This window comes from Arabidopsis lyrata (assembly GCF_000004255.2).
Source record: "Arabidopsis lyrata subsp. lyrata unplaced genomic scaffold ARALYscaffold_8, whole genome shotgun sequence".
In the NCBI taxonomy this organism is placed as follows: domain Eukaryota; kingdom Viridiplantae; phylum Streptophyta; class Magnoliopsida; order Brassicales; family Brassicaceae; genus Arabidopsis; species Arabidopsis lyrata.
The window spans coordinates 11,318,799-11,336,962 of NW_003302548.1; the positions used below are offsets into that span (position 1 = coordinate 11,318,799).

The 18,164-nt window shown below is 34.4% G+C and overlaps 1 protein-coding gene and 1 pseudogene across 1 annotated transcript; both read right to left on the bottom strand.

Annotated features, from left to right (window-relative positions):
* Positions 1 to 1,325: 1,325 nt before the first annotated feature.
* Positions 1,326 to 12,731, bottom strand: LOC110225767 (annotated as a pseudogene).
* A 3,735-nt stretch (positions 12,732 to 16,466) lies between these two features.
* Positions 16,467 to 17,323, bottom strand: LOC9299953 (F-box protein SNE). The gene has a single exon (XM_002865568.2). It carries the CDS (start codon positions 17,107 to 17,109, stop codon positions 16,639 to 16,641), a length of 471 nt encoding a protein of 156 aa, XP_002865614.1. The 5' UTR covers positions 17,110 to 17,323; the 3' UTR covers positions 16,467 to 16,638.
* Positions 17,324 to 18,164: the final 841 nt, after the last annotated feature.

The following is an 18,164-nucleotide window of genomic DNA, read 5'->3' on the forward strand; positions in this document are numbered from 1 at the left end:
TAAGCTACTAGATCATTTTCGGATATACTTGCTACCTGGCAACCATTTGCGAACAGGTCCGGTTAAAAGAGAGTAGGCAGAAGGGCAATAGCTCACAAGGAGTGGACAGAATTTATAAAAATATATACACAAAAAGGTCCAAATAATTTTTTAAATACAGATAAATAGGATCCAAATCTTTAGAAAAAATATAAAATCCGAAAATTTGATTAAAAATATAAGTTTTAGTTTTTAAAGTAAAAAATAATTTAAATTTTGAAAAAAAATATTTATTTTGCTAAAAGTAAATACATAAAAAGCCAAAAAAACTTTTTCAAAAAAATTGAAGTCCCTTTTTATGTTGGGACGGTCCTGGATTCAAAGCATTTATAGCCAACGAAAACTAATAATAAGATGTTTTATGAACATATCGAACTTGAGTTATATGCATGATTGTTCTCCTGAATTTAACCAACAACTTAGCGTTTTATATAATATCTTGTATAGATATTGATTTTTCGAGAGAATGTTAATTTGATCATAGTGGTTTAAGTTCAAGAACAATTTTTAATGCTTTATCTTATAATATATTTGCTTATGCATACCTGAATCACTGTGGATACTTTCAACTATATCTATACAACATATATGGGAAAAACGGTCTATTTCCCCACGAGAAGTATGACATCATAACAGATAGAGCCCAAACTTTAACTCCGGTCCAGATGTCCATAAAATCAAAGTTCTATTCTTATTTTCTCCCCAATTGAAAGTTTCATAGCTTAATATCCCCGAATCAATAGTTCGATAGCTAAAACCCCACGGAACTGGATTTAATCGGTTTACAAAATAAACCCGATAGAAAACCACAAAAATCAATTAAACCAAAATTAAAACCCGATCCAATCTAAAACCCAACCATAAGTCATCTAATTTTTTCTTCTTCTTCACCGAACCATTATAAGCAAAGAATAGAATAAAATTAACCTAAAACGACGAAACAAAGATCTATCGTTATGCTTCTTCTCATTATCGTCGTCATCAATTGATCGATTGATGATTTTTCATCGATTGATGATTTTTTATGTAACTTTTTTTTTTTTTTTTTGTGATGACGAATGAAGATTCTGGAGAAACAAGTTCTGACGGTAGCGAAAGCTATGGAAGATAAGCTAGACGACGAGATCGCGTGTCTGGAAAAGCTTGACGAAGACGATTTGGAAGTTTTAAGAGAGAGAAGATTGAAGTAGAAGAAGAAAATGGCAGAGACGGATCCTAACGATGGGTCTAAAATCAGGAAGAGATTTCGATCCTTGGAGGAAGATTGGTACCGATTCATCTTGCTCCTACCTCGATGATGAGCCATCACCAATTGTAGCATCTGCTTGCACCTCCCCACCACTCAATGAATAGTAAGATGAATCGCTATCATAAGTAATCGAAAAACCCATTAATTTAAGTGATTTGGTCTGTCTAATCTCACCAACAACCTCCAAAGGTCTTTTACCAATTCCAACCTTATTATTCTCAGAGACATCATCATCATCCTCTGGATACATGTAATTATTCAAATTTCCGAATCTAACCAATCACCAAATCAAAATCAGTTCATCAAGAACAAATCAACACCACGTAAAGTTTCAACCTTTTTCAAGATCCAGATCTCCAGATTCCAACCCAATTTCACAAAAAAAAAGGAAAAAGAATCAAACCGGGAAACTCAAATCATCTTTCGATCCCGATCTGGTTCATGATGACGAACATGATGATCCCCATAACGGATTGAAATCGGGTTTATTAGAGAATTGGTTTATAGTCGGGTTATTAGGGAATCAGTTGTAATCGGGTTTTGATTAGGTTTAATCTGGTTTATTATCTTTGTAAATTGGTTAAACCAACATTAAACCAAACAAAACCAATGGCTATGGATAATTAGATGAGAACTATTATTTTAGGGAGATATAAGATTAAAACTATCGATTTGGAGAGATATAGATCGAGAAGTATTGTTTCAGAGACATCTAGACCGGAGTTAAAGTTTGGGCTTTATCTGTTATGATATCATATTTCTCGTGGGGAAATAGACCGTTTTCCCACATATATGCCTAATACTTTTAATCTTATTGCTTAATTGTTTGATAGCTAGTTTTGCTTTCTTTCATTTGCATTTGATTTACTTTTTTTCTTAGTTAAGAAAATGTTAGAAGAAAGTTTGTTGGAGAGAAAATCAAGAAATTCTGTTATTCTCATTAATGAACGTTGTTCTGTTTACATTCGTTTTATACAATGAGAACTAAGATCCGGTTTACTCTGGTTTATCAATACCAGATCACAATAACCAAATCATTTATGGTTTATCATAAACCAAACTCTAATACCCTCCCTCAAGATGGCAAGTAAATGGATTTAAGTGACATCTTGCTAACAAGAGCATTAAACTGAGTAGGGAATAAAGGTTTTGTGAAAACATCAGCAAGCTGTTGATCGGTCTTGACATGTAATGTCTTGATCAAACCGCTTATTACCTTGTCACGAACAATGTGGCAGTCTAGCTCAACGTGCTTTGTGCGTTCATGGAAGACAGCATTATTGGCAATGTGAATCGCAGCTGTTGAATCGCAAAAGAAAGCCACAGATTTTGTTTGAGGTGCATGAAACTCTTTTAACAAGTTGACAAGCCAAGCAACCTCCCGAACAGCAAACTCCATTGCTCTGTATTCTGACTCTGCAGATGAATGTGAAGCAGTCTGTTGCTTTTTGGATTTCCAGGAGATTAAGGAGGTCCCCAAGAACATACAAAAGCCAGATGTAGACCGTCTAGAATCAAGACAAGATGCCCAATCTGCATCTGTATAAGCTTGAAGAACCAAATCACAGTCTGCAGAATAAAAAAGACCATTTCCCACAGTACCTTTCACATAATGGAGAACCTTCTGAGCCGCCTTCATATGTGAATTCTTAGGTGCTGAGGTAAACTGGCAAAGCTTGTTAACCGCATAGGTAATGTCAGGTCTAGTGATGGTGAGATACATCATTTTCCCAACCAATCTCCTATAAGCTGCAGGATCGTCCATCATTGGTTCATCACCATCTGAAACAAGTTTAATACTTGGATCCATTGGAATACTAGACGGTTTACAAGCAAGCAGACCAGTCTCTTCTAGTAAACCCAAGGCATATTTCCTTTGACAAAGAGAAATGCCTGAGCTATTACGGGCTATCTCCAAACCCAGAAAATACTGAATAGGACCGAGATCTCTTAGCTTAAAAGCTTTTTGTAAATCTTCTTTCAACTGAACTACTTCATCATCATCATTACTTGCAATAATGATATCATCGACATACACAAGAACTGCAACATACCTTCCATTCACATTTCTGACAAAAAGAGTATGATCAGCCTGTGATTTCTGAAAACCTAAGGACATTAATGTGGAACTGAATTTCAGAAACCACTGCCTTGAGGCCTGCTTCAATCCATAAAGAGATTTTTGTAATTTACAGACAGCATTAGGTGGTAGAGCTTCACCTTCCTTAGATGTATAGCCTGGGGGTAATGTCATGTAGATTTCTTCGTCAAGGTCCCCATTTAAAAAGGCATTGGAGACATCAAGTTGGTGTAAACTCCATTTCTTTGCTGCTGCTACCGCCAACAAAGTCTTAACCGTTGTCATCTTAGCTACAGGTGAGAAAGTATCGACAAAATCAACGCCTTCTTGTTGAGTGTAGCCCTTGGCAACTAAACGAGCTTTGTAACGCTCTAAACTTCCATCTGCATTTAACTTCACTTTGTAAACCCAGCGACAACCAATGGCATGTTTATTTTCTGGCAAAGAACAGATCTTCCAAGTCGCTGTTCCTTCTAAAGCTTGTAATTCTGCATTCATAGCTTTCAACCAATCATTACATTTTTTAGCTTGAGCAAACGAAGTAGGCTCTGCATACTTTGTGACAGAGCAGACATATGCTCTTTTTGACGCTGATAAACCATCATAGCTCATAAAATTGGCCAATGGATATTCAATTCCAGAAGACGACAGGTTACAATAGTAGTCATTAAGATAGTCAGGTGGCTTACTAACTCTCCGAGTCTCTTTCACTGGAGGAACAGTAGTAGCTATAGGAGATACACTGTTGGTACCCTCATTCACAACTGTAGGAGATGTACTCACAACTACAGGAATAGAAGGTGTAGGAACAACAGAGATACCTTCTGTAGATACATCATTGCTGGTGAAGAAATCAGGTAGAGTAGGAGAATCCTCTTTAGCAAATGGAAAAATATCTTCATGGAAGACTACATTCCGAGATACATGAATACTATTGGACTCCAAATCTAAAAGTCTGTAACCTTTGACTCCTGATGGATATCCAAGGAACACACAGGCCTTTGCTCTTGGCTGAAACTTATTTCGGTTTTTGGAGGATGTAGAGCTGTAACACAAACAACCAAAAACACGAAGACCACCATAATCAGGTATTTTAGAAGTAAGAACTTCATAAGGAGACTTATCTTGAAGCAGAGGTGTAGGCAATCGATTGATGAGAAACACAGCTGTAAGAACACACTCGCCCCAATAAGCAATAGGAACATGAGCTTGGAACATCAGTGATCTTGCAACATTCAGTATGTGCTGATGCTTCCTCTCTACTACAGAGTTCTGTTCCGGTGTTTCAGGACATGAAAAGTAGTGAATAATACCTTTAGCCTTGAACAATTCTGCAAACTTCAATTCTGGTGCATTGTCAGATCGTACACCCTTCACTTTACTCTTATACTGAGTTTCAATCATTGTCAAAAACTCAGGGAAAATAGTCAACACTTCATTCTTGTTCCGCAGGAGATACAACCAAGTGACTCTTGTGTGGTCATCGACTATGGTGAGGAAGTATCTATATCCATCAGGTGTGGGAACTGCAAAAGGACCCCAAACATCGATGTGAACAAGATCAAATGCAGATTCACAAACATTGTTTTTGGATTTGAAAGGAAGATGCTTCTGTTTTGCAAGTGGACAAATCGTGCAATGAAAAGATCTTTTATTCCTCTGTTTAAAACCAAGTACATCCGTAACAATATTCGACTTCTCAATAGAAGGATGACCTAATCGGCTATGCCATAGACTAGAATCAACAACAATGTTTGTAGAAAAATTAATCTGCTGAGAAGAATCCATGATACTATGAACATCCAAGACGTATAGATTGGAAATTTGCTCTCCTCTACCAATCATCAGCCCCTTGATAGGATCCTGTATCATGCAAGAATCTTCATCAAACGTAACTCTATATCCCAAATCCTTAGTCAACTGGCTGATACTCAGAAGATTTAACCTAAAATCAGGAATATAAAGCACATTATTCAATATAAGAAACTCATTCAGCGTAACTGTACCAATACCAGTGATTTTAACTCCAAAACCAGTTGGTAAGGTTACTGAATTATTTAGAGTTTCAGATAAACTCATAAACAAACTCTTATCATGACAAACATGATGAGTCGCTCCACTGTCTATTATCCAAGACTCAGAGGATAATACTGAATCTGCAGCTCTCAAAGCACCAACAAAACCAATAGTGGAAGTAGAGAAAGCTATACCAGGAAGTGCAGTAATCGTAGCACCTGAAGTAGAAGCTGCTGAAGTATTAAGCTGAGAATTGAAATAAGCCACAACCCCATTTATCTGATCTTTAGTTAAAACTTTGGTAAGACCAGTGAGTAAATCATTAGTAGCAGTGTCTGTCATGGCCAACTGAGCAACAACTGGCTGAGTGGGAAAAGAACTCTTATCTGCTTGATTTTTGTGCTTATGCTTGAAACCAAGTGGATATCCATGAACCTTATAACACTTATCCACTGTATGCCCTGTATATCCACAATGAGAGCATATTATCTTTTGTGGTTTAGCATTGTAAGTTGCATTGACAGAAGGTGGAACTTGTTCTGGTGCAGAAACATGAAACGCCACTGCATTAGTAGGAACTGGTGTGAAACTTCTTTGACTGTGATCTTGATCCAATAGGTTATAAACTTCAGCCAAAGGAGGAACATGCTTCTTCATTATAATCTGGCTTCTAATGACGGCATAAGATTCATTTAAGCCAGCCAAGAACTTAATAACTCGAGCATGATCTCCACGTTTGTCCATAGCTTTACAACAATCACAATGTTTGCACAGCTTAGCACAATCAGAACTATCCAATTCATTCCAGAGAGTTCGCAGAGTTGTATAATACGTAACAAGATCCATAGTACCTTGCTGCAATGACCAAATCTGTTGAGACAATTGATAAGAACGCGGAAGATTAGTGATATGATACCGAGTCATCAAATCATTCCATATCTCTGAAGCATCATTGAAACGAAGTATACTCTTGTAGATCTGCTTCGATACTGAGTTTAACAACCAAGATTTCACCATACTGTTACATCGAGACCAAATTCTGAACATAGAATCAGATTCAAGAGGTCGCGGAACAGTTCCATCAATGAAAACTAGCTTATTCTTAGCATCCAAGGCTATCTTAATAGCAATCTGCCAATCGTCATAGTTCGTACCATCAAAGACTTCAGAAACAATAGAAATACCAGGATTATCACTATTTGTGAGATGGAACGGAGAATGAATACTGTCGTGAGAAATAGTCGCCGGAATAGAGCTCCGATTCCGATTAACAGGTGAACCTTCGGGAGATGAATCATCGCGATTGACCGATCTGCGAGCTGAGGTAGGTACACGGACCGTGCGACGAGTGATTCTGCGACCAGGCACCATCGGAAAAACGGAAGATATACGGCGGAGATGAAGAATTTTAGTGTAATTTTTGCTCGATACAACAATTTCTCAGCCAAATAGCCATAGAAATTGATCGAAGAAGAAGAAAATCAGAGATTTAGGTCTAGAATCGGATGAATTTTGAAGAATTCATCTCTCTGATACCATGTTAGAAGAAAGTTTGTTGGAGAGAAAATCAAGAAATTCTGTTATTCTCATTAATGAACGTTGTTCTGTTTACATTCGTTTTATACAATGAGAACTAAGATCCGGTTTACTCTGGTTTATCAATACCAGATCACAATAACCAAATCATTTATGGTTTATCATAAACCAAACTCTAATAGAAAAATCAATGAAAACAATATTTATGTCTTCGCTAATGTAAGCTCTCAAAGATTATTTGTGTGACATATTTCTTGAGGATTCGATCCATTTATTCTACTATGATTATCATTGTGCAATTTTAGTATATACTTTCGGTATTTTAGGTCAATACCTTGATGTTGAATCTTTTTCTTAAGTTTGCGTCACAAGTGAACAAGAGTTATCAACATATCAAAGTCTCATTTTTTTTCATTAATTATAATCCATGAGGCCTTCACTTTGAGAGTATCAACAAGTTTTTCTACTATCGCCATACCCTGCAAAATTTGTGACACATGCGACTATGTACACAATGACATGAACAAAATACCAGATTTCACACTTAGGTAGTGATAACATCAACCGCAGTTTTCATGATAGTAGACCGTCTAATTCAAGACATATTCCTTTCATGCAAAATTATAAATGACTTATTTAAAAACTAATGCTAATTTAGCTTCTTCGGAATTAAAAGATTCAATTTAATTTTCCTTTCGCTTTAAGATTGTTTTAGGCTGGATAGCATTTTCTGTAATCTATTTACAATCCTCCAATTTTATTGTTCAAATTCAATTTATATTTTAAAAAAAAAACACATACACGCAAACACTTTAATGTTCGAAGAGGAGATGGTGAGGTTGGTTGGAACAATATGAGATGGATCAAAAGTCAGAACTTCTCAAGACTGTATATGATTGGTTCTCTCACTCTATTATGATATAGACGAAAGCTACACGAGATTTTAAATTGGATATGACATATTCTTCTCTATGGAGTCCAATGTACATAGGAACTAAAAGAAAAAGACAAAAGTAACAAGTTCATTCACACAATCCGCTATCCATTTCATTTACTTGTTTTATTTTTATCAGCTAGTAGAAATCAATACAATTAAAAGTTTATATGTTTTTTTAAAGATTGAGCTAAACGATTTTCTTAAAAATAGAGATGACATTATTTTTTTAAATAGAACTGACATTATTCAGCCGTCTGTGTTTAGGGGTAAGCCTTCTCATTTTGGCACCCACTGCCAATTTTGTTTCCAAAAATTTTCTCTTGTTTGGAGTGTTTAGATGATCAAGCGTCTTCGGTATGGAAAGGATCTTCTTCCCGGTTGCTGGTTTTCTCTATCCTTGTTGCAGAGTTTATATCTCTTTGGCTTGTATTGGATGCGGTCACACAAAAAGCTTTCGCGAATGTTCTTTTTTTTTATTTCTCTTGATTTATTTTTTTTGAGATGTATCCTTCTTTATCTTTCATTTGGTGAACTTTTAGGCATATGGTGCTTTGTTATCTTATATTTTCCTTTCGTTTTGGGTGTAATTTCCTAGAGTTTGAAGCTTAATTTTAATGAAACTATAAGTTTTTGCATTAAAAAAAAAAAAAAATTAATAAAAACAAATTTCTCATAAATTACTGGGATACTTCAAAAATTTTTTTGTCATACTTGCATGTACATACAAATTACATCTATGAACATAAATCTGAAATTCTCTACTATTTAATATGTGCACAATTAAGCGTAAGTAAGCAAAGTGAGAGGAACAAAGAGAAAATGATTATATTTGGCCAGTATAGATGTGGGAATGTCAATATCAAGGCAGGCTGTTATTTGTGAATGGGCCTTTACCATTGATCGGAGTTTAACTAAGGAAACCTCCTTTTCAAAACGTTTATTTTTGTGGTCCATCACCTAACTTAACGTTTTTAACGAATCTATACTACAGCAAAAGTACGTACAAAGATATCAAATTTATCTCTAGCTCATCTTATTTCCTTCTATTTTTGTCACTCTATGCACATTACATAATTAAGTTTGAATTCGGGTGGTAGCACTGCTATAATTCTAACACAAATCACTAGAGTATATGTTTCTTTTTTGGTGCCATACTAAAAATCAATGGTTTGGTGGTAGGCATGTCAATTAAGTAAACCCGATCTACCTGATAGATTCAAACCTTGCAAGATCAACATATTTTTAGTATGGCCTGATTTTAGCAAGACTAATTAGCAGAGTAAACCCAATTTTTAATGGACTCATTTTAGTAAAATGAATTCTAAACATTCATAATTTAATATGTTTTTAGCAAATCCAAGTACGTTCCAATAAAAGCTTATATGTGTCTTGGAAAAATACAAAAATTCTACATTTTTGTTCAAGACATACACACCAATATCAAATGTAGACTTTGATGTATTGTATTTATCAAAATACATAGAACATGACCTGTTATAACTCATCTTGCATACGACAATTCACCATTGCAAGATGACATCTTCAAAATATAAGGCCAAATTAGTATATCTAGTATGATAAAAATTAATAACCTCATTCTAAGAAATCATCATTGAAAGCAACTTAGAATTGAATGAGATTAAGAAAAAAAATGAGAGAAAAAAATTTGAGGTATAGAAAAAGTGTCGTCATTTCGTTCGGAGATGACGAATATGAAGGTTTGTACAATCATGTGCTAAATCAATATATGAATATATAAATATCATTGTTACATGTTTTGGCTAAGTAATGTGTGTATGTTGTAGAGTTTGATTGTAAATTTGACCTAGAGTATATATAAAATTTATTGTGCATAAGACTAGGTGATTTGATTTTATTGATTGACTTAATTATTTGATGGTTGCTATGTTAGCATGTGAGAGGGAATGACCGTCTTTACCAGGTAATGTATTATTCATATTTTTTCTGTGACGCAATTGAATGCTAGTATTTGGTGGTGTAGTGCACCTGAAACGATCATGTACATTGTACATGTTTTTTTGAACTTTGCGGATTTCGGTTTCATAAGATACGATGGTAAGTTGCTTTCGATATTTTTTTTTTTTGATAAACCCTATCGGCTGATCCGGTCGACCTCGGTAGGAACACACCGAGGTGCTACATAGTGGACTTCTCCCAATCCATGTAGAATTGGGCTACCACACTGCCTGATCCGAGTTTGGAATGTCTTCCGACTAATGCTAGGGGGTAGTCAGGCCGCCTGCATTTCTGACTACTAGGTAAACCAATTGGGTCAAGGCCCAACTGACAGACTTCCCAAACAAATGTGTTTTTGTTTCCAGGGAGAATCGAACTCGGGTCTGGGAGTTTCACCCTTCACCAAAGCTTCCTCTGCCACTAGACCACAGAAGCTTGGGCTGCTTTCGATATTTGTAATGAATTTTTGGATTTCATTTCCGTTGCACTTAAATCTTTAAGAATTTTTTTTTGAAAATTCCAAAGCTTTTTAAGGAAAAATCAATTTGCGAAATCAGACGGACATAAGTAAATACGAGCAAAACTATTTTTGGGCCAGTTTGTTTTAGTTCACCTGCAATCACCCAACTTTGGTTCAAGAGTCTTTAGCAATCAGTACAGAAACATTTCGAGACAAACTCTCCCCAACAATTTGTTTGGTTAATTAGTACAGAAATATACATGCAAGGACAGTAACTTGATTTTCTGGTCTTCTCACAATAAAGCTATGTAGGTTATGTTCCATCAGAACTATACTGGTTTTCCTTAAAATCAAGAATTTTGTTTAATCACTACGGTGACATAAGCTAACTACGGTGTAAGTGCGGATGAGGTACGATAAATTGTAGAAAGTAAACGAGACAAAAAATTTGTTAACGAGGTTCGGTTTTTCCTACTCCCCGGGACCACGTCCAGATTTTGATTCCACTAGAACAAGAAAGCAAATTACAAACAATTCGCAAACGCGTAAAACAAGCCCAACCCTCTTGATTTACCGCTCCCTTCTATAACGTGAAACCTTAAGGATAATCTTTACCCTTAACTAAACTCCCCTTGAGTCTAGATTTAATCAGGATAACCTAACCCTGAGCTAAACTCCCCTTGAGCCTAGACTTCAAAACAAACCACTTGATCACACAAGCACAAACCTGCAAAACTAAGTTGCACACAATCTCACCGAAAGCTCTCAAAGATTTCTTCTTTATGCCTCAGCTCTCTTGCTTCTCAAAGACGTCCTCAGCTCCTCCATATATAGCCACAACGATTTCCTAATCACCATAGGAGAAGATTTCCAATTTCCATAAGAAAAAGTAAATTTCCTTTTACACTTTTCCTTTTCTTCATTAAACTCCACTTTCATCAAGTCTTCTAAATCTCTTTAAGTCCTTTTTCCTTTGTGATTCATCCTCTAAACACGCTCCAAACATATCTTCTCAAACCTTCTAGAAACCGACACACACACAAAAACAGTCGCATCTTGACTTACTTCTTGAATCATTCAGGAACTCCATCAGACAAAAACTTGTATTACTTCTTAACTCATTCAACAACTTCATCAGACTGCAGCTAAATCTTCATTCTCCCCCTTTTTGACTATGTTTGTGAACTCATCAGTTCTAACTCCAAAACAACAACACGAAACACATCATCATTCTCCCCCTGAATGAGTCACAACATGGTCAAAACTACTTGGAAAATTCTCCCCGCTTTGCAATACGAAGTTGATAGCCTAGTTCACCACCTCCATAGAAATCATCTTTCCTAACCCAAATCTTCCTGTGCCTTAAGCCTACATGGCTAGATTCTTGAATGAATCTGAAACAATTCCTCTTAATATGCCCTTGAACTCCACAATGATAACATGTAAGACCATGAAATCTCACATCAAAAGCATTCTCCATTCGATTTCTCTCCCTCAACAATCTGAAACACCTTGGCCTAATATGCCCAACAACACCACAATGATGACAAACAGGTCGAAAAATTCGTTGAGGTGCATTCTTCAATTCTTGATTTTTCCTTAAAGCTGATGCAGTCTCTGTACCAGTTGCAGTTTCTGACACACTTCCTGATCCAGACGTGATTTTTCCACTAGAAACAAACACCGGATCTGATTTTAAAAGTTTTCCTTCGAATCCAAGACCACACTTATCAGTCTTGCCAATATTCAGAATATGATCCAACTTCTTTGTGCCATTATTAAGCATCCTCACATTCTTTTGAGTTTCTTCAAGTTGTACTTTAGCTTGTGATGCTTCTTCTTCTTTTTCTGCGGCATATTTCTGTGCTTCAACGACTTTAGCCTCTAACTTGAGTTTCTCCTTAGTTAACACTGAATTCTCCTCAACCATTTTAAGCCAATGCTCATATAAGGCTCTGTAATTCTCATGAAACTCTTCATCACTGATACTTGCAGCATCGTCATCACTTTGATCATTGTCACTTTCAATTACAGCTCCTGTTGCAGATGCTGATGCAGACCCTGACACAGACGCTGATGCAGACTCTGTTGTAGTTTTTGGCAGAAAATTAGTAAACGCCACAAAATTCTTCAGTTCTTCTTCCTCATCTGAATCAGTTTCAGAATCACTAGTCACAATATTCATGGCCTTCTTCTTATGCTTTTGTAGATTGGCGCATTCCGAACGAACATGTCCATATCCTTTGCATTCAAAACATTGCACATTCTTTGATGAACTTCTCAATTCTTAATCAATTCTATCCTTCTTCTCTTTTCCTTTTCGCTTCAGATATTTAGTAAACTGTCTTGACAACATAGCCATTGAATCTTCAGCTGATGATCCTTTAAGAGCAACTCCAATATCAACTTCCTTCTTCACTTCATATACCTTCTTCATCTTTCCTTTAGCTTCATATGCTTTGTTTAACTCAAAAGCTTGAAGAATCCCAACAAACTCATCAAAAGCCATCTCATCTAGATTATGAGCTTCTTCAACTGCAGAAATCTTTGACTCAAATTTTGCAGGCAATGATCTCTTCAACTTCTTCACTAGCTTTTTGTCCTTGTAGACCTTTCCAAGAGCAAACGATTCATTAGATATGTCACATAACTTTGCACTAAAATCAGCCACAGTTTCCTCTTCTTCCATCCTTAGATTCTCAAATTGCGAAGCTAACATATCCAATTTCGTTCTCTTAACGCTTGTAGTACCTTCAAACATATTCTCCAATGTCTTCCATGCTTTTTGAGCTGATGCACATTGAGAAATCAACTTAAAGCGGCTTGAATCAATAGCATTGTAAATCGCAGTCTTAGCCTTAGAATTGCAACTTGATAGCTTTTTCTCTGCAGCAGTCCACTTATCTCTTGGCTTGAGACTTACAACTCCATCATCATCCGTAACTTTAGGAGCCTCCCAACCAAGTTCAATTGAATTCCAACAATCTTCATCAAGATTACTAATAAAAGCTTGCATACGAACCTTCCAATATCCATAATTTGCTGAATCAAGAAGTGGTGGTCTTGTCATAGACGTACCTTCCTTGTATGACTCCATCTCACACGATTCTCAGCTCTGTCTTACTTTCTGAACGATCTCCTGAACAATCTTCTGAACAATCTCCTGAACCTCACCCTGATCTACCTGAAACAAGACTAAATCTCTATCGAGAACCCGCTCTGATACCAATTGTAAGTGCGGATGATGTACGATAAATTGTAGAAAGTAAACGAGACAAGAAATTTGTTAACGAGGTTCGGTTTTTCCTACTCCCCGGGACCACGTCCAGATTTCGATTCCACTAGAACAAGAAAGCAAATTACAAACAATTCGCAAACGCGTAAAACAAGCCCAACTCTCTTGATTTACCGCTCCCTTCTATAACGTGAAACCTTAAGCATAATCTCTACCCTTAACTAAACTCCCCTTGAGTCTAGATTTAATCAGGATAACCTAACCCTGAGCTAAACTCCCCTTGAGCCTAGACTTCAAAACAAACCACTTGATCACACAAGCACAAACCTGCAAAACTAAGTTGCACACAATCTCACCGAAAGCTCTCAAAGATTTCTTCTTTATGCCTCAGCTCTCTTGCTTCTCAAAGACGTCCTCAGCTCCTCCATATATAGCCAAAACGATTTCCTAATCACCATAGGAGAAGATTTCCAATTTCCATAAGAAAAAGTAAATTTCCTTTTACACTTTTCCTTTTCTTCATTAAACTCCACTTTCATCAAGTCTTCCAAATCTCTTTAAGTACTTTTTCCTTTGTGATTCATCCTCTAAACACGCTCCAAACATATCTTCTCAAACCTTCTAGAAACCGACACACACACAAAAACAGTCGCATCTTGACTTACTTCTTGAATCATTTAGGAACTCCATCAGACAAAAACTTGTATTACTTCTTAACTCATTCAATAACTTCATCAGACTGCAGCTACATCTTCATACGGTTTTCTTGCATTTTTTTTGTATAAGTAACATTTGTTTGGTTAATGAAAATTTACATTTCACCATATATAAAATCCACTTTTTATTGTTGCTAATTCGTGAAAATAGTTTTTAGGTAAAAATTGGCGAATTAGTAACAATGCCATTAGAATTTAAAATAATTTTCGAATCTTGGAAAATCTATGACCATAAAATCCACTTTTGGCCAATGCCATTATTAGAGGATTAAAAAAAACCGGCCCGTCATATATCATTTTTTTCATATTAGAACATCATTTTATATTACATTTTAAAAAGTGTCTTCTCCCCAAAAAAGAAAAATGAGTGATAAACTTTCCTCTTCATTATACTAGAAATGGACCCACGCGATGCGTGGGTTTAATAATATATACTCAATTTTGTTATAGTTTTGTAAATTACATTATTTTACATATTTTTTTATTACAATACTGTTTGAAAACTATATGTAATTCTATTGGTAAAAACGGTTATATATATAATATAAATGTTATAAGTGATAATTATATATATTTACACGTCTACTTATAATATACTACATATATTAAACGTTTTTTTTTTTGTATTGACTTAGTATCCTATGATTGTTCATTATATATTTTCTCTTTAAGTGCATGAATTCTTATGCATAACATTTTCTTTTATAATTCTAGAAACTCAAGTGTGATCTCTATTTTAAATCTGGTTTATCTTTTCCAAATTTATATTTTTTTTTTGTCATCAATTTATATCTATTGTATTTACAAACAAAAAAGAAAAGATATATATATATATATATATATATATAAGTATATCTTATTTTTAATATATTGTCTTTCTCTTTAGAAATTTAGCTTTCTGAGAATAATTTTGTCACTCAATTCCGATATTTTTATATTCTCTTATTTTTATTTTTATTTTTTGTTTCTATCTTATTAAATTTAATGTTGTAATTGTGCTCTTTCTACCTATATTTGATATTTTTAAAATAATATTTTATAGTTTTAATAAGTGCATAGTGTTTGTGTTACTATCAATTGCATTTATAAAACTTTATATTGTATTTTTGATAAGCTAAAAATTAAAAGTATACATAATTTTATTTTAGTTTTGTTTTCAATTATTATACACGATACTATCAAGCTATATTTTAACATTTTGTTTACTATAATTTATAAACTAATCAACTATTATTTTAATTAGTAATACTAATATGTCATAAGATATATCATATATCTCTAATTCACTATATATTAGTAATATGTCATAAGATTCATCACTAATATGTCATAAGATTAATCACTAATTCACTATATATCTAAAAAATGTATGTCTTTTCAACTTTCATACAATTTTTAGAAATACCCAACATATTGATTTTTAAATATGTCATGATCCATTACTATATATTTTTTTAAAGCTAATAAATGTATGATCTTTCAACTTTCATACAATTTTAGAAATATCCATCATATTGATTTTTAATATATCAATTTTAAAACTGAAATGTTTATAAGTTTTTAAATATGATTTATCTTAAACATTTTCTCGCTAAAATTCAAATTATATTATTATGTATAAATTTATATTTCTTTTTTTTTTACTTATAATATTAATTCATTTGTATTATAACTTAAATATTTTTAATCATAAATAACAATAAGTAAAAATAAGTATGTATTGAATGAACATTTTAAATAAATTTTGACTTTTAATTTTTAATTAGATGCATGCTTAGGTGGATGATGATGTGGATAGCTTATATGGAGAGAAGACTCTCCCATTATATATATAGATTCAAATTATATTATTATGTATAAATTTATATATTTTTTTTTTTTACTTATAATATTAATTCATTTGTATTATAACTTAAATATTTTTAATCATAAATAACAATAAGTAAAAATAAGTATGTATTGAATGAACATTTTAAATAAATTTTGACTTTTAATTTTTAATTAGATGCATGCTTAGGTGGATGATGATGTGGATAGCTTATATGGAGAGAAGACTCTCCCATTATATATATAGATTTTCACACTAAACCAAAAAAAAAAACTCATATGGCATACTCAATGAAATTAATGAATGCGAAGATTAGATATAAAGAAAAAAAGTAGAAGAGACAAAACAGCTACGCGTTGGCAGTATCTACTAGGGAAGAAAAAGAAACAGGAGTGAAAAAAAAGATCACGTTTATTAATAAAATCTTGTAATGAAATGAAGAAATCGAAATTTCGTAACCGTAAAAGTCGGAATAAAAAAATAATTTGATAAAAGAATACAAATCTTGGGAACTAATAATTTATTGATCGTCGAGAAACAAAAAAAGGGCCGTTCCGGTCCCGGTTCAGACAACATTAACGGGCTTCCGAAGAAACATAAGCGACGAAGGTGGCGCGTCTCCAAGCCACGCGCCGACGTAGAGGCGCTCGTAGTAATGAACACAGTAAAGTGACAAAGAGAGCTGAAGCTGGTCTCGTGTCCAACGAAGCTTAGGAAGTCGTGCGAGGACGGGACGGATACAGAGGAAGTAGAGACATCGGTAGCCACCAAGAGCCGACACAACGGAACGAAGAGACAAAGAAGGTCGTGGTGAAACTTGTCGGAAACAGAGCTCTTCCCATATAGAGTCGTTACGAGCCACGGCCGACCAAAGACGGCACACACATGCGGCTGAGCAAAGAGATGGACCGTCTAGTCGCCGGAGGATTTCTACAAGAACGTCGTGGTGGTCGTTGATACTGAACTTTGGAACTTGGTTCACTCTTTGTCTCTTGTTGTTACTTTTCTCGACCATGCTTATTCTTTTTCCCGACATGGTTAAACAAAACAAATAGAGAGAGGAGAGAGCAAAGAGACTTGTGTGTTTTCAAAGAGAGAAGATTGATACAGCTGTTGATATCACACGGGCACATATAAATATATTTATATGTGTATATATTGTGTGTAAGTGAGAAGCAGAAAGAGGAGTGATGTTTATATTCACTCTCTATAAAAGAATAAAATTTTAATGTTGGTTGGGTTGTTCTTGTTTCTTTTTAAAACCTTAGTATATATAATATCATTACTTGTTGTCTTTTTGTTTTAAAAGCTACTGGTAGAACATATAACTATTTGTTTCTTTGCTTTACTAATCTTACATGTCTTTTTTTTATCCCAGTATGACCAATGGAATCACCTAACGTACGAGTACAAAACTATTTATATCCAATTATTGATTGAAAAGGAATTGGATACTAATAGTAATCTACATAAATCGGATTGATACCTTCGAATAAATAGTTTAACAAGCTAGTTTGCAATTCCACAAAAACAAAAAATTGCTCCCGTTTATTTATCTTTTTCCAAAATAAGATTTTTTTTTTGTTTTTTTTGTTTGTTTTAAATAGCAACTCTATTATAAAACGGAATAATATATTAGTGATCAGTGTATTGTCTTTTGAAAGTGAGCAAGAGGAAAAACACCTGAAACTTCAAACCTAATCAAGATAAATTTGTAATTAATCTTGTGGTATACTATGTAAATTTAACTATAATATTATGAGTGTCATATTTCTAAATGTGAATACGTACGTAAATGAAACCTACTTGTGATTCTATAGATATTAGTGGATATTGATTGGGTAACGTAAAAAGTTAACAGTGATTTGGAACGACTAGTATTTTCTTTGTTTCCTCCACGCTTTGCTTTCTGAACGGTAGTGTGAGTCAAACCTCTCTCGTTGACTTTTTTGTTATTGTTTGTTTTTCTACTGCTTGTTTTTTGTTGTCAGTCCATATTCATATATAATTAACACAGTATAGAGGAGATAACCTATACAAGGTGACACAATTAAATAGGAATATTCACATCACACAGCCTTTAAAAATAAA

Bases quoted from the DNA above. Each gene is read 5' to 3' on its own strand.
- LOC9299953 (XM_002865568.2), bottom strand. From the start codon at position 17,109: ATGTCGGGAAAAAGAATAAGCATGGTCGAGAAAAGTAACAACAAGAGA.